The sequence below is a fragment of the Stenella coeruleoalba genome (assembly GCF_951394435.1).
Source record: "Stenella coeruleoalba genome assembly, chromosome: 10".
Lineage (NCBI taxonomy): Eukaryota > Metazoa > Chordata > Mammalia > Artiodactyla > Delphinidae > Stenella > Stenella coeruleoalba.
In genome coordinates, this window is record NC_137156.1 from 50,342,035 (window position 1) to 50,367,907 (window position 25,873).

General features: G+C 38.3%; 2 protein-coding genes across 18 annotated transcripts in view; both read left to right on the top strand.

The window, feature by feature from the left end:
- The window catches only part of RBMS3 (RNA binding motif single stranded interacting protein 3), a 1,083,479-nt gene that overhangs the window by 592,731 nt on the left and 464,875 nt on the right, over positions 1-25,873 (top strand). For all 17 annotated transcript variants that reach the window (XM_079935204.1, XM_079935208.1, XM_079935207.1 and 14 more), the window contains one exon: positions 14,137-14,195. In XM_079935204.1, the coding sequence (XP_079791330.1) occupies positions 14,137-14,195 (59 nt within the window). The remainder of the gene's footprint in view (positions 1-14,136; positions 14,196-25,873) is intronic.
- On the top strand, positions 17,379-20,726 carry LOC307193330 (DNA primase large subunit-like). Its single transcript, XM_079935169.1, is given in 4 exon segments — positions 17,379-18,361; positions 18,364-18,733; positions 18,735-19,097; positions 19,099-20,726. Coding segments are annotated over 4 exon segments (1,602 nt in total). The 5' UTR covers positions 17,379-18,120; the 3' UTR covers positions 19,727-20,726.

Genomic DNA, 25,873 nt, shown 5'->3' on the forward strand with positions numbered 1-25,873 from the left:
CAAACAAGGAGGATGGTTTCTGTTCTCAAGTAACTCTCAGGAATAAACCTGTGCTTATGTGCAGTGGGAACAGAGCTACAAGGAGAAAGCACCAGGCCCCCTGGGAGAGGGGATGCTCCTAATTCAGCTAAAAGAACAGATGATGACGGAAGTCTTTCTGGAGGAGACACACCGATAGCAGGCAAAGGAAGTTGTGAGTAGAGAGGCAGGGGGAAAGGAAGACAATTCTTGGCTGGCGGAATTGCATTTTAGCAGTGAACATTCTGGAACCTTCCAGGAGTCAACTTTGGTTGGATTTGGGGGCTCACACTGGGAGATGATGAGATTGGAGACCAGAAAGAGAAACTGAGCTGGCTGTCTTCCCTGACGGATGTAGTAGAAATGAGATATGTAAAGCACTGTGGGGCAAAGAACTGTTGAGCACAAAATTATTCTTGGATTTTTTTACTGAGGTGATACTGCAACCCAGTTGAGTAACATTATACATATAATATAATGAAAGTGAAGAGTTTATTTTGGTGTGAGTAGTGTCTGTAATGGATTCTTAAGGCACAAGTAAACACAGGGAGTAAGAATAGTTAATCAAGCACAATGCATTTGCCAGTAAGTGATTAACTTTGATAAGTTTTTCCTTTTTTAATTTGCACCACAGTTTAGAACAGCTGCTTTTATCATTCCTGGAGGAACATTATCACATCATCAGTTGTTTACTGTGTTACTACTAGATGTAGATGGTCTGCACCATGAGTGTGTATAAAACATGGAGTCTCCCCTTCAGTATTATGAGACATGATCTGTGCTTACACACAAAATTCATAGTCATAGGTTTTTCAAGAAAGTATGCAAACAAGGCTTTGGTTGTGATAGTATAGATATTATGTTACACTGAGAGCATCTTAAGGGACCTTATAGTGGACATTAGAGACCATATATTCAAGCTTTATTAAATAAGAGTTGATCAGGTAAAAAGAATCTATAAGAAGACATGATAGTCTTCCTGATATGGGGAGCATATTGAATTTTCCTTGCATTTTTCCTTTAGCCCTGAACCTCCCCAAGTGGAATGGACTAAAAAAGTCTCAGAGATGTGTACCTTGTCATGCAAAACATTTTCCCAGTGGAAAGAAAGGAAAGCACTCAGAGGTGTGTGTACACCTGCAGTGATAGTGGGAAGGGTTAAGACAAATGAACAAGCAGCCACTGATAACTGAATGGAGACAGCACTGCACACATTTTGCAGTCTACTCACTTTCTTAATTATGTTTTTCAGAATGTATTTATAATATAAGCTTAAATTGTCTGACTATTACGTAATTGAAAGATTGAACATCACTCCAGCAACTACTGTTTTGGAGAATCAACTGCTATAAGCTTATTACTAAGCTGGAATGCTTAACATGCATTCTTTTATTGTCTTCTCACTTACCTGGTGTGATAGTTATATATTTTTACATACAATTTTTAAAATACTATGACTAATACAGACAATCTATAAAACAAATAATCTTCACAGAGGTAAATGGACTGCATCATTGATTTATGTTATGAATTATTTGAATATCCATTGGACAGTGAGCTTTCTGCTATGGTAACACAAGGACTGAATCTTTTGGAGTGATACAGAGGAGCTTTATCCAATATTTTGTATTTATATTGGAAAGTTTATAACTTCCTCAACATTTTATGTGAAGAGATTGATGTGTTGACAAAAATGGCTGTGTTCTCATCCACTTGGGTACCTTGTTTTATAAGTTTTGAAATTAAAGATATGAGATTTAAAAGTTGGGCTTGATTTTCATCTTTTCTGCTTCTGGTATGTGTGAGCTTCATGGGACCACTTCTCTCTACATGACATGGTTTTGTCTATTTTTCCCACTGCAAGTTCTGATTCTTTCAAATGAAGCAGTGGCATTCTTGTATTAAAAAAAGCTTAGAGTAGCTGCTCTACTATACGAAATTCCTCATTCAATATATTATGTCAGTTCTTTTTCTTGAGTGTCTTTGTCAATTTAAAATAACATAATGCCGTAAAACATTTTACAACAAAGACTTTACAACTATTTCATACTTTGGCTCTTTAATGATGTTATAACTCACTCTCCTTTTGAATGAAATGAAGTGAATGTGCTCAATATAAGATCTAAAACGTGATGTATCACTGTCAGTAGGATATGCACTTTGTCACATTGCCAAGTGGAAGATATATCTGTGCCTAGATATACTTACTCTCATTGACACTCTGATTGTCTTCTCTGATTTCACAACCTTTAGTCCATTCTTGTACAACTGTGACTCTAATGTGAACTGTATGCATAATGCAAAAATAGCTTTGCATCAGAATTTACATTCTGATGTTGGGGATGTGATATATGGTATTCACTTATTTATTCATTCATCCAACAAACAATTATTGAGTGAGCCCTGCATGTAAGGCTAGGGATATAAAATAAATAACACCTATGCCCTACCCTTGAAGAACTCATCTTCAGTATTAGGATGGTCAAAGGTATAGTACAGCACAGTACAATGCAGTATTGATAAAGTATTGCATTTTTGTCGTTGACACAATTGATGATACAATGCACTTTCTAATAGAGATATGCTCAATGCCATGTTGGATCATAACCAGAACTGAAATGAGCTACTTGGGGAAGAGAGAAAAGGCATCAGAGAGAAGATGCCAGTTGAGCTGGAGGAGGAAGGGTAGTGACAAAGAAAATCTGGGTGGGAATTAGAAGGAAACTAAGTAGCCTAAGCGAGGATTGGGAGCTACTACTTTATTAGTAACAACTCCATCACAGAACTTTCCTGAGAACCTGATTATGTGCTTTGGTACTGAGGGGTATCATGGAAACTGAGCATGTGCTCTGAACAGCTGATTCCACTGCTACTAAAACACGGCTCTCAAAATGGTCACATATGCTACATATTTGATGCAGTTTTTTTTTAATAGTGTTGAGTCAATAGATGATGTCAGAATTTTCAGAATCTGAGGTCTGATGTCTTCCCCAAATAGCAAATGTCAATTCTGCTGTGAAGCTATGTTTTACATTATGCATACAGTTCACATTAGAGTCACAGATGTACTAGAATGGGCTACATGTTGTGAAATCAGAAGCTTCTTTAAGAAAGAAGTTTCTCTAGAAGTGAGTTCTAACAATCTATGATGAATGTCCAGCTATACCATGTCCAATGACTTTTGGTCATTTTTGTGCCTTTTGGAGCTGCAGTCATGTCCAACGTGTACAAAAGACTTGCAAATGTTTCTGTGACCCCAGGACTGGCCAGGGGACTGACTTTTACCCAAGTTTATTCATTATGCTTTAAGGACAGTGTGATTATCAAGGAAAGAGTAGGGATTTTGTAGCCAAATGCACCTGAGTTCAAATATAAGCAATGTAACTCAATAGCTGTGTCAACTTGGGCAAGTCACTTAAGGTATCTAAGTTTAATTCTTCATCCTTAAAAAATGAGAATAATAATATCAGCTTATTAGGTAGTTGTGAGAATTTGGAATAAAATACCTAATGCACTGTGTGTAGTGACCAGCATATAGCAAGTGCTCAATTAATGGTATATACATATTTGTTTGTGTGTAAGTGTAGTTCAGTCATTAGTAGGTGTTTCTGATGTGAAAAAAGTTGTCAGGTTCATAAAATTTACTTAAAAATGAGCAGATTTGCATAGACATTTATTATTCATCCAACTCTGTCCTGGATATTTCAGGGATGTCCACAGAAGCATAAAGCATTATATAGACCCCTGAAAAATCAAGGTCTGGTTGAAGAGACAATCTCATGGGGAACAAACAAATAATACCATAAAACAGGAAAAAAAAAATAATAATGCTAGATGATTTTATGCAGGCCATGAGCACAACAGCTATGCAGATTTGGGAGAAATAGCTGGCAGACAATGGGTCAGAACATACATTTTGCCCTGGAAGGATCTATGTTATTTAGAATGAGAAGGGGCAGCTGGAGGACATCAGGGCAACGTCACAAACTGGCAGCCATCAAGCTCAGTCTGCCTAAAAGAGTGTTTTCACATTGTTTTATAAAAACTCTAAGACAATCTTGCAAAATTGAGAAATATTGCCTGAAAATCCAGATTTCTTTCAGAAACAATCAGAAGGCCTTGCAACATTTGGATCCCATTCCTTTGTGGTAACAATGGCCAGAGACAGGATGCAGAGCCCCTCCAGCTGGGGCTTGAGTTGTCCAGGTTGTCAGAGTCTCCTCCCTGTACACTTGTTACTACCCAACTAGCTTCTGCCCCAGAGATGTTTTCAGAGAAGGGAGAAAGGGGAAAACAGCCAGTTCAACTTTGCTGCATTTTTGAGATGTTGCATTTTGCATTTTGAGATGACCATTCCATCCAAAGGGAAATATCCGATAATTCTAATTTTTCCAAAGGGAAATAATTAATAACTCTAAATATCCAATAACTCTAATTGTAGATTCTAGACTGAGGTTTGAGGGTGGAGGCAGATCTAGAGAAAGAAATATGAGATGGAAACACAAAGAAATGGAAATTCAAAATGTGATAATGAAGGAGATTTCTAATCAATGGTTCTCACAGTGTGGTTCTTGGTTCTAATTTGTGAGCTTGTTAGACATTCACTTTCTTGTACCTCATCCCAAACAATCAAAACTCTGAGGTTGGAGCCCAGAGTTGTAAGAAGTCATCCAGCTGATTCTGATACATGTCCTTTCTGGGAATTAGCTGTCTCACGGATATTGTAGCACTAAAACAAAAGTGGGCTAAGGATTACGCTTGAGGTGCACCCACTTTTAGGAATCTAGAGGAGAAGAAGAGCCAAGTGAAAGAGATAAAGGGATAACTTGTCTGCAAGAAAGGAAGATAAGGACCAGGTTAGTGTGCTGCATGGAACCCAAGGGAAGAATGTTTCAAAATGAAGGTTTTCCAGGGGGTTAAATGGTAGTGAGAAGTCAAGGATGATGATAACTGATTTTTTTACTTATTAAGAAGTTACTAGTTAATTTTCAGTTATGTTCCAATAATAGAAGTCAGTATTTAGGATGTAATTAGAAATTAAGAAGAAAGAAGTAGAATGAGCAGAGCAATCAATCAAGACCACTCTGTCAAGGAATGAAAAGAGAGAAACTTGATGATAGCCAATGTATAGGAAGAAATGATCTACAAATGTTCAAGGGCAGGCAGAGGGGAAAGAGCCCTGGTGCTGGGGAAAAAAGATTAAGTTTCAGAAAACATAGGTGATATATAGGGAAACAAGGGCACAGACATGGCAGGGATGAATGGGAGTTGGAAGAGAGAAAAGGAGAAGCAATGGCTTCCTTTTTGAGACAGGAGGTTGGCAGGAGGCACTAGAGCTGAGAGGCAGGCCCCATGCTCTGAGGCCAGACAGCCCGGGATTTTGCTTTTGCTACTTCCTAGTTATGTGACCTTGAGAAAGTTACTTCAGGTGTTTCTGTATCAGTGTTCTCTTCCGTAACACAGCTAGTGACCACATCCAGGGCTTGTTGTGATGACTAACAAGAGCGGATATACATAGGGAGCCTAGAAGAGGGGCTGGCCCATAAAAGTGTTGTAAAAGTGTCAACTAAATAAAACAAATAGGGATGGACATTAGAGAGGTTTTGAAGGGAGGACCCATGAATCCTGATAGGATCCTTTGCTTTTGGTAAGAGAGGTATTTAAAATCTCTGAAATCTAAAATCCACTTACAGAAGACCAGGATTGGACCCTTGAAGACCAAACGGCCTTGGAGTGGGATGCTATTGACAGTCAACCATGCATGGATGAACTAGAAGTGGACAGCAGTGAGAACCAAGGAGGGCCAGGGTCAAGATGTGGTCCACCAAGTACCATGACTTGTTGGCTGCTGGCTGGGAGAGGGGGAACTTGAGAATGAGTGGGCCTGTGGTAGTAACTGGAGCAGTGGGTACTGGTGGGAGGTTAGAAGGCAGATGCATATGGAAAGGTAGTGGGGGCTGCATGGAAGGGGCTGAACTTTGAGATCACACTGAGCAAGGAGTTAGATGTTGCCAGGAGGAGACTGTGTGAGTGGAGGAGAAACTGTGAATTGACTTGGAGTATAAATGAGAGGTCATATGAGTGTCAAAGCCTATGCTTCCTAAGGGGCCTCTGCCAGCACGGAGACTGGCTCTATCAAATAGTCAAGAGATATTGTTGTCCAAGTTATACATGGACATTTGTATGCTACATGGTAAATGTATAGGTAATAAAGCGTAAGGTAGGCTTTAGTAAGACAATGGAAGAAATTTCAACGGGTCACCCATTGTACTAGGAAGTTTAGCACACACTATTTTATTTCATCTTTACAGCCACTAAAAAAGCAGGCCTAGTGATTACACTATACAGATCAGCAAACTGAGGTACCAAGGTGTTGAGTAGTTTGTTTGTTTCACATCCTATGGGTGGTACAGGTCAGATTCAAGTCCATAGTTTTTTTTAACTTCTTATTTTATATTGGACTATAGTTGATTAACAAGGTTGTGTTAGTTTCAGGTGTACAGCAAAGTGATTCAGTCATATGTATACATGTATCTATTCTTTTTCAAATTCTCAAGTCCATATTAATTGGTTCCAAAGCCTATTCTCTTTCCTCATTAGCAGAACAAATATTAAAGGATGTTAAGCATGCTGAAATGTGCTATGATTGGTTGTATAAAGTACCCAAAAGGATGAGATTTGCCATCCCATTTGTTTGCATGGAAATCTCTTTCTCACAAGCTTTCTCTAAGATGACAGGCTATATACCCTAACTACGTAACATAAATACGTAACCTAAAATGTAACCCAAGAGTTAGCAAGTTAGTGATTTTTGTTTTGTTTTGTTTCAGAATTTGAAAGTATTCATTTTCAGTCTAGTATATTCATTCCAGCTTTACATCCATTTCTCATTAAAGAACCAGCAAAGACACTAATAGTTACTAATTGTTATTTGCCTGCCAGTTATTTTTTTCATATTAGTACTCTAATTCAATCAAACTAGGAACTAGCAACTAGTTATTTCAGGTGAAGGAAGAGAGTTACATAGATATTGTCCATGTGTTTTCTTTGGACTTTCTAAAAAGTCCCTGACAAAAATTTCAAAGCAGCTGTCTTTGAGTTGTAAGTTGTCATTATATTAGGTAAATGAAAAAATATTATTAAGCAAAAACTCTGAAAAAATTTGTAGTCCATCTTTTTCAGCATAGAATATCATTTGAACAAAAGCAAATGCTGTTTGCAGTTTTGAAAGTAATTCTCCGTGGCTATAGAGAGTTCCCTCAGACTGTGAATTTTGTAGATAAAAACCACACATGCTTTGGTGTTTGTATGTCATTCTCTTTCTTGAAGTGGTGGTTCTCATAACACTATCAGCAACATCAGCATCACCTGGGATCTTATTAGAGCTGCAAATCCTTCAGACCCACCTCTTACCTGCAGAGTCTGTATTTCTGGGAGTTGGGCCCAGCATTCCGTGTGTTAATAAGCCCTCCAAGAGATTCTGGGGCACATCAAAGTCTGAGAACCATTGTCTTAGAGTTGGTCAGATTGTAAATGCAGCATGACAGCCCTAGGATCATGGTGAACCTATTTGTAGCGTGAAAACAGTAATGTACTAAATAGTAATACATGTGTCTAAAAACGAATTTTTTTTTTTAGAATTGTTTTTCTTATCCCTAAGAAGTATAAAAAACATTTCTGATTGTCAAAACGTTACCCCTTCTTTAAACACTTCCTCCTCCTTGAAATTTTCTTCAATTCTCCCAGCTACTCTTATTTTGTTTTCTTTGGAGTGTGCTAGTCCGAAGTTGTAAATTAAAAAGGACATTTCGGGCTTCTCTGGTGGTGCAGTGGTTGAGAGTCCGCCTGCCAATGCAGGGGACATGGGTTCGTGCCCCGGTCCAGGAAGATCCCACATGCCACGGAGCGGCTGGGCCCGTGAGCCATGGCCGCTGAGCCTGCGCATCCGGAGCCTGTGCTTCGCAACGGGAGAGGCCACAGCAGTGAGAGGCCCGCGTACCACAAAAAAAAAAAAAAAAAGGACATTTCTGTTTGTGCAATAAACTTGTGACATTTACTTGGTGTGGATTCAAGAGTATGATTATCTTTGGGGGGATAAAAAGAATGCCCAAACTACAAGGCCAAGAACCAGGTTCTAGAGTATTAGTTGTCTGTTCTGGGTGATACTTATTGGCCTCTGTTGTCACACACACACGTGGGTGACAGAGAACTTGGAGGTGTTAGGTGAGGGCTTGGTGGGACCCACTGCCAAATCACTGTGTCAAGAATTTAAGGAGGTCTCATCTTCATTCCCTTTATCAAAGCTCACCAGACCTTGAATAAGAGGTTATTGTGTTAGTTTGCTAGGGCTGCCATAACCAAGTACCACTTAAGCAACAGAAATTTATTTTCTCACAGTTCTGGAAGCTAGAAATATGAGATGAAGGTGTCAGAAGTGTGATTTCTTCTGAGGCCTCTCTCCTGGCTTGTAAATGGCCATCTCTTCCCTCTGTGCCTTGTGGTCTTTCCTCTGTGCCTTTGTCCTAATTTATAAGGATGTCAGTCATATTCGATTAGGGCCCATGCATAGGACTTGGTTTTACCTTACCTCTTTATTTTTTTTTCATATATCCATTCTTTATCAAATTCTTTTCCCACTTAGATTGTTATATAATATTGAGCAGAGTTCCCTGTGCTACTATAGAGTATACCTTACCTCTTTAAAGGCTATCTGCCCAAATATGGTTACATTTTGAGGTGTTGGTGTTAAGCCTCAACATATGAAATTTGAGGGCACATAGTTCTGCCCACAATAGTTATTCCTGGCTTTGACCACTTGTTTGTAGAATGAATTTGTTAATGACTCAGAATGTTAATGGGCTGTAGACTTGTTCTCTTGTAGATGGAACCTGGATGATGTGGTCCCTCAAAGAGATAGTCCCACCACATTCCTACTGGATCTCAAAAGCCATAGATATACCCCATTAGCATCCCCAAGTGCCAAAGAATGAATGAGCATTCTAGAAGTAGGCAAACAACCACATTGGCTAAAAGGATAATATTCCATCCATTAAATAAATGTAATACCTTTGTTCTTGTCTTGGTATCAGTATAGAAGGCATGTGAAAAATGAGTTAGCTGGGAGTTGATTGACTGCAGAAACTATTTTCAGTCTCTGCCTGTATTACCTGAATTAATATACACAGTGGGTGATTCAGTAAAAGGCTTTAAAAAGAAATTCTTTATAGAAAAATCCCACCAAATTGATGTCTTCATAATTGATGAAGAGTAGACCCATAATTGCTCTATTTTCTCCTCAGTTTTGGAAAATGAAAGATTCCATTAGTTTAAATGAGGCTTGTATGTGGAATAATCAAGGGTATCAACAAATGACTCAGATGCTATTTAAGAATAAGAATAAATGTCAGAAAGAATTGACTATTTCTTTAAAAAATTAAATGTAAATATTTTATTGACAAGCTCAGGTAAGCGTATTTTTTAGAGTTGATAGACAACACATGAATTATAAAACTCAGTTGTGAAAACTCAAAATGTAGTAAGTGGGTGGTTATTGTGCATTGGCTTCTGTTTGTGATCACAAAGTCCTCTTAGACTATAAAAACAATGTTATTGGGAACCGGGCTGTGTTTGGAGAATTTATGGGCACTCAGGATAGTTGGTGACTTTGTAGATATGACATGGAGTTGTTTATTTTTATATAGAAAAGTGCCCTAGCAGTGCTGTCTTACATGCTTCTCATACTGGCTGGAGAAGGCACTGAGCCCAGATGGAAAGAATTATGGTTAAAAAAAATGTGTTCATTTATTTGTTTCCCCCAAGAAGTTGAAACACCCCCAGGAAGTTGACAGTGGGTGATATTTTATCTCTTCTAGCTTCAGGAAGTGAAAACATAGAAGAGAGAATTGGGGACCCCGCTGAGGTGTCTATTTCCAGGCATTGTTCAGTAATTGGGTCACATATTTTCCTCTAATATCAGACTTTGCTTTCCACTTGTGGGTGGCATAAAAAAAAGAAAAAAAGCTTTCTGAACACTTAAGGTCTTGATCTAAACTCCAAAAAGGGGAAGAGTAAATAAGTAATATAATGTAAGTTTAGGAATAATTTTACCTGAGAAATATTTTTTTTCTTTAGAATATATTAAAAAAATAACTTTAGTCAGTAGTTTTACTCTATCTTGACAAGACATAATAGAAATTTAATACAATTCTTCACAGGTACATTATATGGGTGGTTTTTGTCTTTATGGTGGTTTTAGGTCTTTTCAAAAAAAAGTCTAAACTTGATTTACCTACATCAGTGGCTGACTTTGCAGGGCAGGGAGGATACAGCACCAGTCATGCAGAAAGTCCCTGCTTGTCATCGTGAGAGTTCAGACATGAATTAGAACCAATGGCCCATTAAATACCTTCTCTTGTTGTTTAAAGCATATTCTAGCTTTGTGAAATAATTTTTAATGCAGAATCTTGTAACTGAGCCAAGGACTGAAATTCCTGTAGCTCCAGCCAGAGTAGAGGCTGAACTAACAAGTTGTGTTCTATGGTTTTGTGATTCTGGACCATTGGAAAGTCTCGCCTAGAGAGTAATTAGGAATAGGGAAGTCAAGAAACAGCATACTTTGCTTTTTGGCATATATGTGTGTGTGTGTGTGTGTGTGTGTGTGTGTGTGTGATTTTTCCATGTATAGTAGTATTGTAATACTTTCTGAATAATAAAATTACTTTTTTAAGAAAAATGTTGCTTGCTAAAGTAGTCACAAATGTTTTCTACAAGAAAGCGTTTCACTTTTTTGGCTGTTAAAAGACTGATAGTGATCTTTTGCATATACTGAATTTTATGAAGAAGAAGTCCTCGTAACAGTGATACAGTAGGACAACATGGACACCATAGGTTAAGAGTCCCATTGTGAGACAGAATTCACTATGAGATACAGTAATTTTCAATTTCCTCTTTAAGAGACAGAGCTAAATTTTAATTTAGAAGGTACTTATGGAAAAATGTCAGGAGTGGCTTTAGAAACAAAAGAAGGATTTTTGTCTTAAGGGTTTATGTGCCTGATGTGAGATGGTTATAAATGTTCTAAATTCTTTTTCTTCCTCTGGTTGTTACTTCTTCCATATTGTATTGATGGGTGCTTTGTGTGGGGAAAAATGTTTCAGCAGATATTCCCTGTTTTCTCTCTTTTTGTTTTCTTCTCTAAGATCCATATAATTTTGCAAATGTTTACTTGCCTGAATAGTCCAAACCTAGCAAACATCACTGTAGTTAATGGGTATGGTTATAGGTACCTTTAAACATTGTCTACTGAACACACTGTTCAAATATATTATTGTACTGGTTATTTTCCTAAAAGAGAAACTCTTGGGATGAAATAGAGCTCTAAAGAGAGGCTTATGTATGTCCTGGGGGTAGGGGAATGTGGAAGGAGGAAGAATTTGGGGGAGAGTGGGCTTGTATATACAAGGTGTTAAAACTAGTTCAAAGAGCATTTGAAAAGCTAGATATCTGCAGGCAACTTATAAAGGAACATTAGGATATGAATGTCAGTTTAGATACAAAACTAATTAATGTTGCACATGGCAATAAGCTGTAACTTTAGGGTTATCTTTTCCACTGGACAGAAATTATTTGCATCTCTGCTCAATAAAAATCTACAAGTTAAAATAAAATGAGGCAACAGACAGTTTGTCATACTAAATAAACCATGAAAAGATTTGAACCTATGGGTAATTGTATGATTAAATACAGTGAGAATATAGTTAATAAAATTCCAAACATTAAAAATAACAATATAAATTATAAATGCAAATTATCCTTTTAGCAAATAACGTTACCTTCCAAGTTTCTTAGTGGAAGATTTTGACAGTCTAAGTAGTAGTGTTTTAAGCTGGGATTTGGGACAGAACCTTAACCCCCTTTCCACTTCTTATCTACCTCAGAGAATGCCAAGGACTGGAGACAATTTTATGTAGCAGATAACAGCAAAAAAGTGATTGTAAGAAAAGCTAATATTAAATGAGCACTTTCTCTATGCCAGCCAGTGTTATCAGCACTCTAGGTGAACCCCACAACCTTATGAGGTAGAGACTGTTATCATCATTTTATAGGTTTACAAGTAGATGTACACAATTTTAAATAAATATCATCTAAATCAATATAAAAATAGATTTATATCATTATAGATGGTGAAATGACGCAAAGAGCACATAAGACTTAGTTAATCAAATATACCCTGGTTGAACTGAGATTTGAGCCATGGAAGTTTATTGCCACAATATATTCTTTTAATGACTACATTGCATTGCCCTGGAGATCAAATACATGGATCCCCAAAGACGTGAAGGTTGATTGAACAAGACGACTTGATATATGTAGCTTTTCTATTTTAGAGGCTGCATGCTATATTAGTTAAGCACTGCACCAAACTCAAAAATCCCATATTCAAGTTCCTATTGGAAGTTTCACAAATTATACGATTTTGATCTAGTTAATGATCTTTTAGAACATACTTTCTTCATCTGCAAAATAGTAAGAGACACTTTCAACCCTAGCTCTCTTCGATTTTGTTTACTGTAGGGTTATCATTGTAATGGTGCAGGAAGGGCAGGTGTACTAAAGATGCAAGTAGCTGAAGCGTCAGGTTTATGCTGGTGAAATCTGCCCAGTTCAGCTTTGGACAGCTCCAGCCCAGTTCGGCAGACTTAAGAAGCGCGGAGCGTATAGGTGGGAATCATCTCAGACTCCTTCCACTGATCTCATACAATTATTCCTGTTTCTATTGTGACCTACCAATAGCTCAGCTCCTACTGGAATGATTTTCAAGGCTGTAGGTGATATTAATATAATGATAGCTATTCCATTGGGGAAAAAAAAGAAGCAAAGGCATCTAGCACTATGCTATTTTCAACACTAGAATTTTAATAAATGACCACTCCAAGAATTTAATGCTCCAAAGAATTAGTGGTATAGTACAAGGTGATTACAAATGGAAAAGAAACATTGGTGGTAGGGAACCTAGTTCATTAATACACAGAATGTTTAATATTTATCCTATGTTCTTATACTTCCTTAGGAACATAGAATTAAAGGAAAACTTGCCAAATATTTTGTGACCATAGCTGAAATCTTGAACATAAGATGAGTTGTTAATAAATTTGGTAGTTAAATTTGCATTATAACTTCTCCATGTACTTATGTTGATCTAGAAGCATGCTTCATGGAATCCTAAAGAAGGACAGGGTCTTAGGACTTATCTTCTTCAGTCCTATCATTTATACCTCATAAATAGGCTCAACAAAATTATTTCATTCTCCATGTGACCCATCTTTGAAAAAAAAACCTAGACTAGGTCTTCTGCAAGAGATGATAAAATAATTAACACATTTATGATGTAAATATATAGATATATTATGGTAGAAATTTTATTGTAGAGGAAGCACCGTGGATAACCTATATCATTGATTATTTACAGCAAACTTTTATTTAGCTTCTATTACCGGTGGTGTTAGGCATGGAGAATACAAAACTCAGTCCTTATCCTCAATTAACTTACAGTATAACTAATACCTTTTTAGTAGCAAAAACAAAGTCCTATTTATCCTACAACCTGCTAGGAAATCGCAACATTTCAATTTAACCCTCTCCCAAATCATGAAAAGTGATTGTTCCAATTCTCATTTTTACAAATGAGAAAATGGGCTTGGATAAGTCGTGCTGAACTGCTCAGAGTTACAGCGCTAGGTAAGTGCCCGAGCTAGACGCAGGCCCTGATCAGCCTGGCTCCAAGGCCTGTGCATTTTTCCATGAATCCACAGAGTGTGATTTACTTTGATCACAATCACACACAATCCCCTCTTAGCCACCTATGACAGCCTGACGGGTTTATTTTCAAAGGCTCAACCCAGTGATTATGTAGGGAAGGAAGCCCATTCTCTAGTTATAAAGAGGAGCTGGTGAAAAGAGGTCATCCAGCTGTGAAATGGGGATTCAGAGCTTGTTTTCTTGGTTTATTCCTGCTCAGTTGTGTGTGCACCGATGTTTATTACGGTGTTTTAAGTGTCTTCATTGGGCTACAATAACATGGATTTTTTTCTTTTTTTCCTCTCTCTCTCTCTCTTTCAGGTATGGAAAAATCGTATCCACAAAGGCAATCCTTGACAAAAACACAAATCAATGCAAAGGTATGTGTCAGGGCCTTGATACCTGAGCTTGCGCCTGTGTGTTCCACTGATGGCTCCTCCTAGGCGAGGCCCAGGCACCAGCTGCACAGCGATCCCAATGTACAGTATATGGCAACCTTTTTAAGCACGCCGAGGCTTTGATGAGTTGTATTTCTAGTAACATTGCTCATTAATTTTTTTTCATTAACAAACAAAATGAAAATCACAAATCAGAACAAGTATCAAATTGCTTCAGCATAAAACTAAATTACCTCCTAACAACTTTGGGTTGTCTGATTTGAATGATATCATCAGTGATGCAAATTGATTTCCTACATAAAAATGAGGAACTCTGGGGAGAACTTTCCCATGCAAAACACGTTCTCATTTATCTGTTGTTTAAAGCTTTATCTACATTGGTTGACTAGGAATGAATTTACTGATGGGCCCATTGTGTCTCAGTTTCAGCTGTAAGCATCTCACAGGATCTCAGAATTTGTATCTTATCGAGGCTTCCTTTTTTTTCCTGGAAATATTTCTGAAGTTATTTGGCTATATCTGTGGCTCATGTTTTTTTCATGTCTCGGAATCCAGTACTCTTTTAAGGGCTGCATTCATTTATTTGTGAAATCTATATGGGCTCTCTTGCATGACTGAGTTCATACTGGAAAATTGAAATCCTTTTTGTAACATGTGTTATTTGTTGTTTCTCTAATCCAGTCGTTTTTATAATACCAACATCAAGAAATATGGTAGAGCCAAGATCATTCTAAACACTGCCCCTATTTCATGTACAAATATAATGCGTGCATGTTTTCGGAACACTTATACACTGAGAATATATCCTGGCTTAATTGGGTAATGGTCAGATTCAATTCAGCAATTAAGGGAAAAAACAACATTCCCTGTGTCCTGTAAACTCACAATTCCCCCAGGTATTTAGCTACTACAAGACAAAAATTAATAAGACATCATTTCTGTCATCTAATAGTTCAATTTCTAGTTTAAAAGGAAACCACCAAGAAAACCAAGAAACTAATCTTAATATATGTGTTAGGATCATTATATCAGCCTAATATATGTGAGAGTGTAACAGTGGTGTCTATAATACGGGGATCCACAAAATACTATGGGAGGAGAATATGGAGATTCCCTTTTGGGGAATGAAGTTTGTAAAGGCAAGGCAGAATGGATGGCCTTGGGAAAGGTTGGTGTTCAGGAGAAAGAATTTCAGAAGGTAATTGAGCAGACCCATATAACTAGAATAGAAAAAATGCCCAGGTAAGGATATCGGTAGAAAGAAGGAAGGGGCCAAGATTTTGGAGGCATTTATAAAGTTATCCTGGATATTTTGAACTTAATTCTGTACACAGCCCTTATATGTTTTGTTGAGCAGAAATGATATGATTCTACCTGTGTTTTAGAAAAGTTATTTTGCCAAAGTGGGTGAAACTGAGTTACAGGGGGGAAGAAACTAGAGGCAGAAAAAAAAGCAATGCACATTTGAAATCCATAGATCACAAGGAAAATGAGGAAAATCCCTCAGGCACTGTTAGAAAAATGGAAAGGGGGTCACGTGAGTTTTCAAAGGTAGAATTAGATATTTTCTATAAAGGTGAAAGGACGCGGGCAATGAAACCCACATGTTGAGCTGTCATTGTTGGGGAAGAGGGCTGTGTCATTGACTGAAGTAGGAAGTCCAGAAGTAGTAGTGGTGGGTTTTGGGGAGAGGTGGTGAGTTATGTATCTGACATCCTGAGCTAGAGACCCTGGTGTAGCATCCCTGTGGGCAAGGTCAAAGTGGAGCTACAAGAAAGCTCAGAGCTACGATGATGGCCATAACCAAGGGAGCAGATAATAACATTAAGGATAACTTGTAGGGGAGCTGGTGGAGTAGGGTCCATTAGGGTAGGCAACTGAAAACTGAACCTTGGAGGACATATACGAAAAACGTTGGGCCATGACTGTGAGATATTCTTCACTCTCAGCCCGTGGGAAGCATGTGGTGTGTGAGAAGCTTTAGACTATTAATTCTGTCACTTCCAGACATGCCTGACCGATTCCCAAAGTTTGGGGTAAAAATATCTACAGGAGCAACCAGAGACAATTGAGGCACCCAACTCAGGCAGTCAGTAATATTGATTGAGCCCCAGTCACAAAGGCAGATGCTTCACAGACAAGCAAGCCCTGTGAACCTCAGTGGGTCCCATGACCTGCCTGATCCTTGGAGTGGTCCATATGGAGGGACCCTCCACTAGGCAAAGGTTTGCTCGGGAATGCAAGTATCTCTTGTCACTGTACAACACTGGTGAAACCAAAAGGGTCCATTGCTAACCTGGAAAAGCTGTATCTTAGACTATAATCATAAGGCTTGAAGAGGAAGGGGATGTAGCTGAAACGGCTTGTGAGAGTTTCCATAAGCAATTATCTCTTAACAGTGGGGTGCTGATCTGGACAGATGTGGTGGGTATACTTACCTCAACCCCTAACACTCCTGTCCACATCTTCTTGTAACTGCTTATTTAATTTCCTCTCTCTCTCCAAAGAAACCTTTAGACTCAGTGAAGACAGGACCTGTGTAATCTAGAAAATGTATCTTCAGAGAAGGGAGTTGCAGGGGAATGCTTGACTGTCTATTGGAAATACTCGAAGAAAATATTAGAACATATCTCTGTTTTGATGTCAAGTTTCTGTGTGTTTTATATGTGTGTTTTATAATGTACCTGTTGGTATAGTTTTATAAATGCTCATGTTTTAAACACATAAATGTATAAATATTGAGTTTGCTGCTCTAAGATATTTTTATTCATAATAATATGGATATAAAAAGTAGTTTGGAGACTACTGGTCTCAAACGTAATAAGCACTGATAAATTTGGAAGGAGAAAGTGGAGGGAGGGAAGGAGGGAAGAAAGATAAGGAGAAATAAAGGGAGGGAGGGACCACAGAACCCCCTCGGGACATCATTGAAGGAAAGGCAGTTAAGGATGATCTTATGGGAGGGCAGAGGGCTGTTAGACTTTTTGCCTTGAGGCTCATGTCAAAGAGGCAGGTGATCACACGGTCATTTCACACTAATAAAAGCCTCCAATGGCATTTTCTGGCCTCAGCGTTTGGAGCCTGTGGATGGCAGTAGTGACTGAATCACATCTTTCACCAAGCACATGGAGCGGGTACCCTAAAAGTAAGCCCTCGTCGTCAGAGAGATACTACTGCCACTTCCATGTCTGGGGAAAAATACTACTTTAATGATACTTTAAGTCCTATTTAGAGTATTATTATCTTCTTCAGAAAAACGGCCCCTGAAGTAGTTATAGGTAGAAACTCCATACAGTTGGGAAGAGAGAGCAATTCCATTTATGGAAAGTTGTTTATAGTCATTGATGAGTGTGTGAGCAAGTTGCCGAAGTTGGAAAGAAGGTCACTGTGAATTCAAGGAGCTGATGGGACCAGGCACCAGAGCAGCATTGAAGTATTGTTTTAAATAGCCAAGAATTGGAGCAGGGGTAGTACTGGAAAAATGGACTGATGCAGAAGGTATTTGTGGGGAAATAGGAAGAATGATACCAGGAATCTGTAGACCATGGTGAAAATGAAGGTGCATTGGTTATAAAATGTTGTGAGGTGAGATTTACATTGGAGATTTTAGGTAGGAGGGAAGCCATATGGAGTTAGGAGCAAGGAGGACTCCCCACTTACACGTCCAGTGGGAGAAGGGATGGTAGGGGGAAAAGCACACTTGGGAGGGCTACAAAGGCCCAGTGTCCCCAGAATAAATCAGTTAATGATTGGAAACATGCAAATGGAAGCAACTTGCAGTGATAGTTTATATCCACTCAGGATGCAGACGTAACATGTGGGCCTTCCAAGGCTGGTTACTGTGAAACTAATTCACCCCTTCTTCATTAGGACCATGCTAATTTGGTAGAGCCTTTTAAAAGTCAATATGGGGTCCTGTACGAACTCTCCCGCGCCCCCCCCCCCACTCCCCGGGGAAAATGCTTGCCGGGGTTTGTCTGTTTTCACGTCTGGTGTGGCTGGACGTAACAAGATGCAGTTTCTTGGAGGAAATCGGAGGAAACTGAGGTTGGCAGATGACCAGAGGAATGCTTGCTACCCACATAGCCTTCTGTTTTACTTGCAGCCACCTTCTGGAAACATATCTTTGATAGAATTTGAAAACTTGGCTACGATAGAGTTAAATTGCTGAAAGCAGTTAAGAGTCTTGGTGTGAGCTATGTGAAAGGAACCGAGCAGTACCAGAGAAAGCTGGAGGCTGAGCTTCAGAAGCTTAAGTTTTCCTACAGAGAAAACTTGGAAGATGAATATGAACCCCGAAGAAGAGATCACGTTTCTCACTTTATTTTACACCTTGCTTACTGCCAGTCTGAAGAGCTTAGGCGCTGGTTCATTCAACAAGAAATGAATCTCCTTCTATTTCAATTCAGTATATTACCCAAGGACAAAATTCAGAGTTTCTTAAAGGATAGCCATTTGCAGTTTGAGGCTATAAGTGATGAAGAGAAGACTCTGCGAGAACAGGATATTGTGGCTTCATCACACAACAGGTGGGGTTCAGTTGGAGTCAGTTTATGAGGGCCCTTTTGCTGATGCTCTGGATTTGTTCCGAGGAAGGAAAGTCTATTTGGAAAATGGCTTTGCTTATGTACAACTCAAGGACATTGCGGCGATCATCCTGAATGAATTTAAAACCAAACTGTCCAAGGTTTTGGCTTTAACAGCCAGGTCCTTGCCTGCTGTGCAGTCAGGTGAGAGACTCCAGCCACTTCTCAGCCACCTCAGTCATTCGTACACTGGTCAAGACTACAGTACACAGGCAAATGTTGGGAAGGTTTCTTTAGATCAGATCGATTCGCTTTCTACCAAATCCTTCCCACCTTGCATAGATCAGCTACATAAAGCCCCACCATCTTCGTCATGGGGGCCTCACGCAGTACGGCCTCTTCCTGAAGGACATTGGCCTAACCTTGGAACAGGCGTGGCAGTTCTGGAAGCAGACATTTATCAGAGGAAAGATGGATCCAGATAAATCTGATAAAGGCTACTCTTACAATATCCGTCATAGCTTTGGAAAGGAAGGCAAGAGGACAGACTACACACTTTACAGTTGCCTGAAGATTATCCTGACCAATCCACCAAGCCACGGGGATTATCAGGGGTGCCCTTTCTGGCACAGTGATCCTCAACTGCTGAGGCAGAAGATGCAAGTGTACAAGATCCCTCCCTCAGGGATCAACCAGATTTTGGATTTAGTAAAAGGGACACATTACCAGGTAGCCTGTCAGAAGTTCTTCAAGATGACACATAATGTAGATGATTGTGGCTTTTCTTTGAGTCATCCAAACCAGTTCTTTTTTGAGAGCCAGTGGGTCCTCAGTGGAGGTAAAGACATCAAGAAGGAATCTGTCCAACCAGAAACGCCCCAACCCAAACCAAGTGTCCAGAGAAGCAAGGATGCGTCATCTGCTCTGGCCTCACTCAACTCCTCTCTGGAAATGGATCTGGAGGGACTAGAGGATTTACTTCAGTGAACAATCCCTGGGCAGTTGGTAGCCTGTCTTCCTCACTAGCTTTTATTTCCTACTTTACGATTTTATCTTTTTCTTTTTTGTCTGCCTTCTCCCTCCACCCGACCCCCCTTCATCCATCCACATATGCATGAGCTTCTCGGGAAGGCAGCCTTGCAGGTAAAAACAAAGACCTCTGGTATATTTTGCTTTGACAAAAGAGAAGAGGAAGAATTTCTTTTGAAATCTAACGCTTGAATAGTGTGATTTAAGTTCCGTTTTAGGAGATAAAACAGCTTTCTGGATTGGTTACTGTCCCCTAGAAACAGTACAACTAAGAATTTTTATTTTAATGCTTATCACTGTAATGTTGACCCAGGACTTTTCTGGACCATTTTTGTTAATAAATATCAAAATGTAAAAGAAAAAAAAAGTCATTATGAAAAGAGCAATCGGGAATGTACTATGATGCTACTAATTCTACTGAGAGATTTTATTCAGACATATTTTTAAAGTGTTTTATATGCTCACGCTTAGCACCACTTTATTCTCTATATGGGTAGCACTGTTATACAGCCATTACCATGATAGTCGAGAGGACTAAACTACGACAAACCATGGGATTGTTTATTAGAGGAAGTTCAGTGAGTATGGAAGAATATAAAATCATGTGTACCATAAACATGGAGCTATGGAAATATTTGACAGTCAGGAGTGCTCATCGTTATGTCTGTGGGTGGCCAGGATGCTTGGTGCAAACACTGCCTTTCCACTTCATAGATGTGTGACCTGTGGTCAATCCCTTAACTTTGCTGGGTGCCTCAGTTTCCCCATCTATAAAATGATAATAATAGGGCCTGACTTGATAATTAAATGAGTTAATACATAGGTAATGCTCAACAATACCTCATGCTGACTGTATAAAATGGCAATATTAAGCAGGGAAAATCTTTGTGTTAAGGTGATAGATTATTATTAACTTTACATTTCTCCCAACTTGTTATATTGTCTTTTCTAGGGAAAAAAAAAAAAAAAGGCAAAACAGCTCTTGGAAAAACTAAAGTGGTTTCAATTATATTTATATTTTGGCTGTTCTTTCTGTTAAACCTTAGTAGCACCTGCCTATGTTTCTTTGTTTTTGTAAATTAAAGTTAGCTGAAAATAGCAATGAATTAAGAGAGAATGTTACCCTTTGCTTCTTTAACGAAAAGGTAGAAGAGAGTTCTTCTTGACCATTGCTTTCTTAAGGAGGGAAATGGAAACGGTGTCTGAGGTGGCTTTTTTAAACAAAATCACTAAGGGCATTGAGCCTGTCATTAAAGAATGAAAATTGGATTCGGTCTTCTTGGAGACACTTGCTTTTGAATCATTTGCAATGTGGCCTCTGGACTAAGGCTATGCAATTGAAACCAAATATTATGAAGACAGGATTTATTGATTTTGTTTTTAGAGACATGATATGAGTTCAGTTTTTCAGGAGCTGTTGCAAGTGAGGTATGAGAAAGTACATGCGCTAATCTCCTTAGAGGTGAAAAGGCGTCAGAATTAACCCAACTCTGGACACTTCCTGGGTCTTAGCATCTGAAGGAAGGGCTTTTGTTCCCTCCTGCACCCCACCCCACCCCCAGGCCTCTAAGTCTGTATGGTAGGCAGGCCCGGATAAACACACTCACTCTCTATTCCGGAAGGGGTCGTGGGGAGCTCTTTCAACATAACCTCTCGTTTTCAGGATTGTTCTTTCTTGGGTGGTGGCTGCGGCAGCTTTCATTCTGTATAATATGGCAACATAAAACAAAACAGTCACCAGCAGGCCCAAATGACCAGAAATTGCTGAACAAAGCAGGCCGCAGCTCCAGATGGAGAGTAATGAAAAACAGACCGCAGTTCATTCAGCCACTCAAACACCAGGACCCAGTAAGAGCTATTGTACAAGTCACAGAGATTTGCACTGCTTTGTTTTTGTTGTTTTGTTTTTCCCCATGTGTTTTCCTCCTGGGTCCAGTGTATTTGCTAATTTTAAAAAGTCAGGGGAAATGAAATGAAAGAAGCCATTGAAAACAAGGTGTAAATCTTCGATGAATTGACTTGTCTCTGCCTTTTCCTGCTTTTTAAGTTTGGCTTCCTCTGTACCACCTCCCACCCCCGCCAGCCATTTTTTTCTGACAGGCTATGAGTTTAGAGCAGAGGGAATGAGTAATGGATATTCCATAGAAAGTTTCCATGCTTAACAGCCAAAGGATATAAGAGCCATTAGAGTGTGCCAAGCATACCGACTTCTAAGATCTTGAAATACTCCCTTCTTGCCTTTGTTGTCACAGGCTGCTTGAATTATATTTATGGAAGATTATGTTGCCCTTACCATTTCATTGGACCCCTAAAATCAAAGTTGAAGACAAGGATCCAAAAGTTCTGAGATCATCCATGAAGGGTATCATTAATTCTTTATTAAATGAAACCATAAATTGTTATTCTTCTCTAAGAGAAATAATTCTGCATACTAGATTCATTTTTATAGAGAGGGATAGAACCCACCTAGATTGCTTCATGGAGGGGTGTGAATGAATCCATTTAGCAGTTCTAGATTCATGGCCCTGTTATATGCTTTTTTAAAGTATTTCTGGGTAACTAAGTAGGAGGTGGTACACTTAGACAAACTTGGAATTAATCCATTTTATTTATTATTTAATTTTCTCCTTTAGTCACTAACCGGGAGCATTTAAATAGCAAGTGAGGAAAGTGTGGATTTCTGTATTAAATCCCATGAACCTGGAGGGAGGGATGGATACTCTAGTTTGTCATATTTTTCTGTAGTCTTTGCAGGGTATGCAGTAGCCCCTACCTACAGACCAATCCTAGTACGTGACACTGACATGTACCCGGGCAGAATGTGTGTATAAGTAGAACCATTTGGTTTCCAGAAAATAGCATACTTATCCGGGCCTAGTCTACAAGGAAACTAAGCAAGTAAAGGAAGAAACTAAACACCATGAAAAGCCTCTTTTCAATACCTGTTATTTCCCCAAATCAGTGAAAACTAAAATAAATATTCTGTGAAATTTATGAGTCTGAGGAATTACATTTTGAGAGGAATAGGCTCCTCCCCCAGCTGGGCTCACAGCCTCTAGTGCAAGGAGCCCAAGACGCAATGAGACTTGAAAAACACATTTATTTAATTTTCAAATACTGGAATTAGGTTACCAAAAAGAAAAGATGAAAACAGTTCTGTTTAGACAACTAAATTTCCCATTTCCCTTTGCGGTATGAAGTGTGTGATTTTTCCCTGAACTTCTTTTGTGAATTTTTCTCTAATCTGGTACAGTATTAATTTTGCAGCTAGGCACAGGTGATCAATATATAAACATATATTTGCTTCCTTTGGTATTGATACTGAGTTTTGTTTTCATTTCAGAAACAGTTAGTTTGTGTAGGAACTTCGGTAACTTCAGTCAGAATTGTCCTGTAGGTACCTTTTACATGAAATTTTCATCCTGGGCCTCTTTTGAGAAAACTCCAGTGTTTATAGTCTTATAGCCAGAGTTAGGAAAGAACACTGACTTTGAAGGTAAATGGTCGCCACGTGTTGTCTCCAACTCAGCCATACAACTGCAGCTAAAGACACTTCTCCTGTCAAAGATAATCCTTTCGAAACTGTTTTTCTCAGTTCAGTATATTCAGTATTTTAGACGGTTCTTTTATGAAGATGATGATGATGATGCAATGGTGCTGAGTTAACTTTGAGAAGACGTTGAGATAAATGTAAAACAAAATATCTACTCATGTTCTGGGAGTCATACAACTGCACATTTTTCTTCAAGAGTGTCTTATAGCTCTATATTTACTCAGTATTTGCTTGTAATCACTGTGAGTATACACATTAGGCAAAAGTAAAACTCTCCACCAACATTAAATTTAATAGGTAACAGTGCTTTTTTTTTTTTAAGGTTTTTTTTTTTTTTGATGTGGACCATTTTTAAAGTCTTTATTGAATTTGTTACAATATTGCTTTTGCTTTATGTTTTAGTTTTTTGGCTGCGATGCATGTGGGCTCTTAGCTCCCCAACCAGGGATTGAACCTGCACCCCCTGCATTGGAAGGTGAAGTCTTAACCACTGGACAGCCAGGGAAGTCCCAACATTGCTGTTTTAAAGCATAAATGTATATTTGACATCATTTAATACTATAATCTATCTCCCTAGCTCTTTTGCGTGTGAAGAGATTATTTTATTAGAAAAAAATATAAATAATTTGTGTGGAGTTTAAAATCATTTAAAAATAAAATGGTAGCCTAAATGTGAAAAGAATTTGAAAAAGAGGGGACTTCCCTGGCAGTCCAGTGGTTAAGACTTTGCCTTCCAATGCAGGGGGTGTGGGTTTGATCCCTGGTCAGGGAACTAAGATCCCACATGCCGCATGGCCAAAAAAACCAAAACATAGAACAGAAGAAATGTTGTAACAAATTCAATAAAGACTTTAAAAATGGTCCACATCCCAAAAAATCTAAAGAAAAAGAATTTGAAAAAGAATAGATACATGTATATGTATAACTGAACCACTTTGCTGTACACCTGAAACTAACACAGCATTGTTAATCAACTATACTTCAATATAAAATAAAATTTAAAAAATAAAATGGTAGAGTTATGTTGCTCTCAGCCATAATCTGAATGTGACTTTTGCTAACGCATGTCTTCTAACTTCACAGAAATCCTTTTGTCCAGATATCCTGTTTGTTCTCCTGCTCCTGTCCTTCAACTCCCTATGTTTAGAGTTTGTTAAAATATATATAAAATGCTCACTCTTCTAAACTCCGCTAGTCTGTTAATGATTTCTTCCAGAATTCACCCTCCCAAGAAGGCCTGAGTAGACTCTCCTCATCCTATTTATACATTTTACAACACCACCTCCTCTGAGCGTCATCTGGGAGCAAAGATCTTACACCCCCTTATCTCTTGGGCTTTTGTGATTAGTGTGTGTCTTCATCTAGATTATAAACTCCTCAGGCTTCTCATGGACCTTATTTTCTACTGTCAAAGTGTTGAGGAAACAGGATGGTTCAGAGGGGTCTTAGATTCCACGGGCTTTATCTTTCTCTCTGGGAGCCTTTGATGTCACATCAGTAGAAAGAACAAACGTGGCTGGGTATATGTTCCAAAGGCCTGTAAAACCGCCAAGGGTACCAGAGACATAGTATACATACATTTCCCAGTTATTCTTTAAAGGTAAGCACTTATAACTGACAATATTTATTAGTGTGTAATTATCCCTTTGACTTGTTTGAAGTTATCTATCTTCATTCATCAATGATTTCATAAATATATGGGAAATCCAATATAGTAATATTTCTTTTAAATAATATATGAACTGTAATGACATAGAATGGATAAATATTATATTGGTGTGTGTCCAGTTTACTAAAATTCATGTAAACTTGCAACACCATGTAAATACATATCCTTTCAAATATAGGACTTGAAAAAAATATAGATTTTTTTCCCCCAAAATAACCCTCTTAGTCCTTCAAGGAGTTTTCAGATGAAGTCTACACTGAGACAATTTCTAAGTAATAATCTTAGTTTTCTTGGACAAGTTACATAATGTCTCTAAACATCTGTTTCCTTAACTGTCAAATGAGGTTATTTATACCTACAATGAAAAAAAGTATTTTCAAAATTACATGGAACCCTGTTTGTAATGTGTCTGGCACATCTGTCAGGTAAATTTTTCTGTGGTCTTGCACTTGGATTTCTTCTTGTAGGAACCATCTTGTCTAGAGCACCATTATATCTTACACAATTTAATGCAGTTATGAGTACTTTTGAAGTGTTCAAGGAATGTGTATTTCATGAATTGACATGTGTTTATTGAGACTGGCTTTGTTTTTTAATTTAATTTTATTTATTTACTTATTTAATTGAAGTATAGTTGATTTACAATGTTGTATTAATTTCTGCTGTACAGCAAAATGATTCAGTTATACACATATATACATTCTTTTTTATATTCTTTTCCATTATGGCTTATCCTAGGATATTGAATTTAGTTTCCTATGCTATACAGTAGGACCTTGTTGTTTATTCATGAGACTGGCTTTGTTAATAGCAAAAAGTATTTAAAGGACTTTTTTTCATACGTTTTTGTGTTGGCTATACGATAGCCCTCAGGATTTTTCAA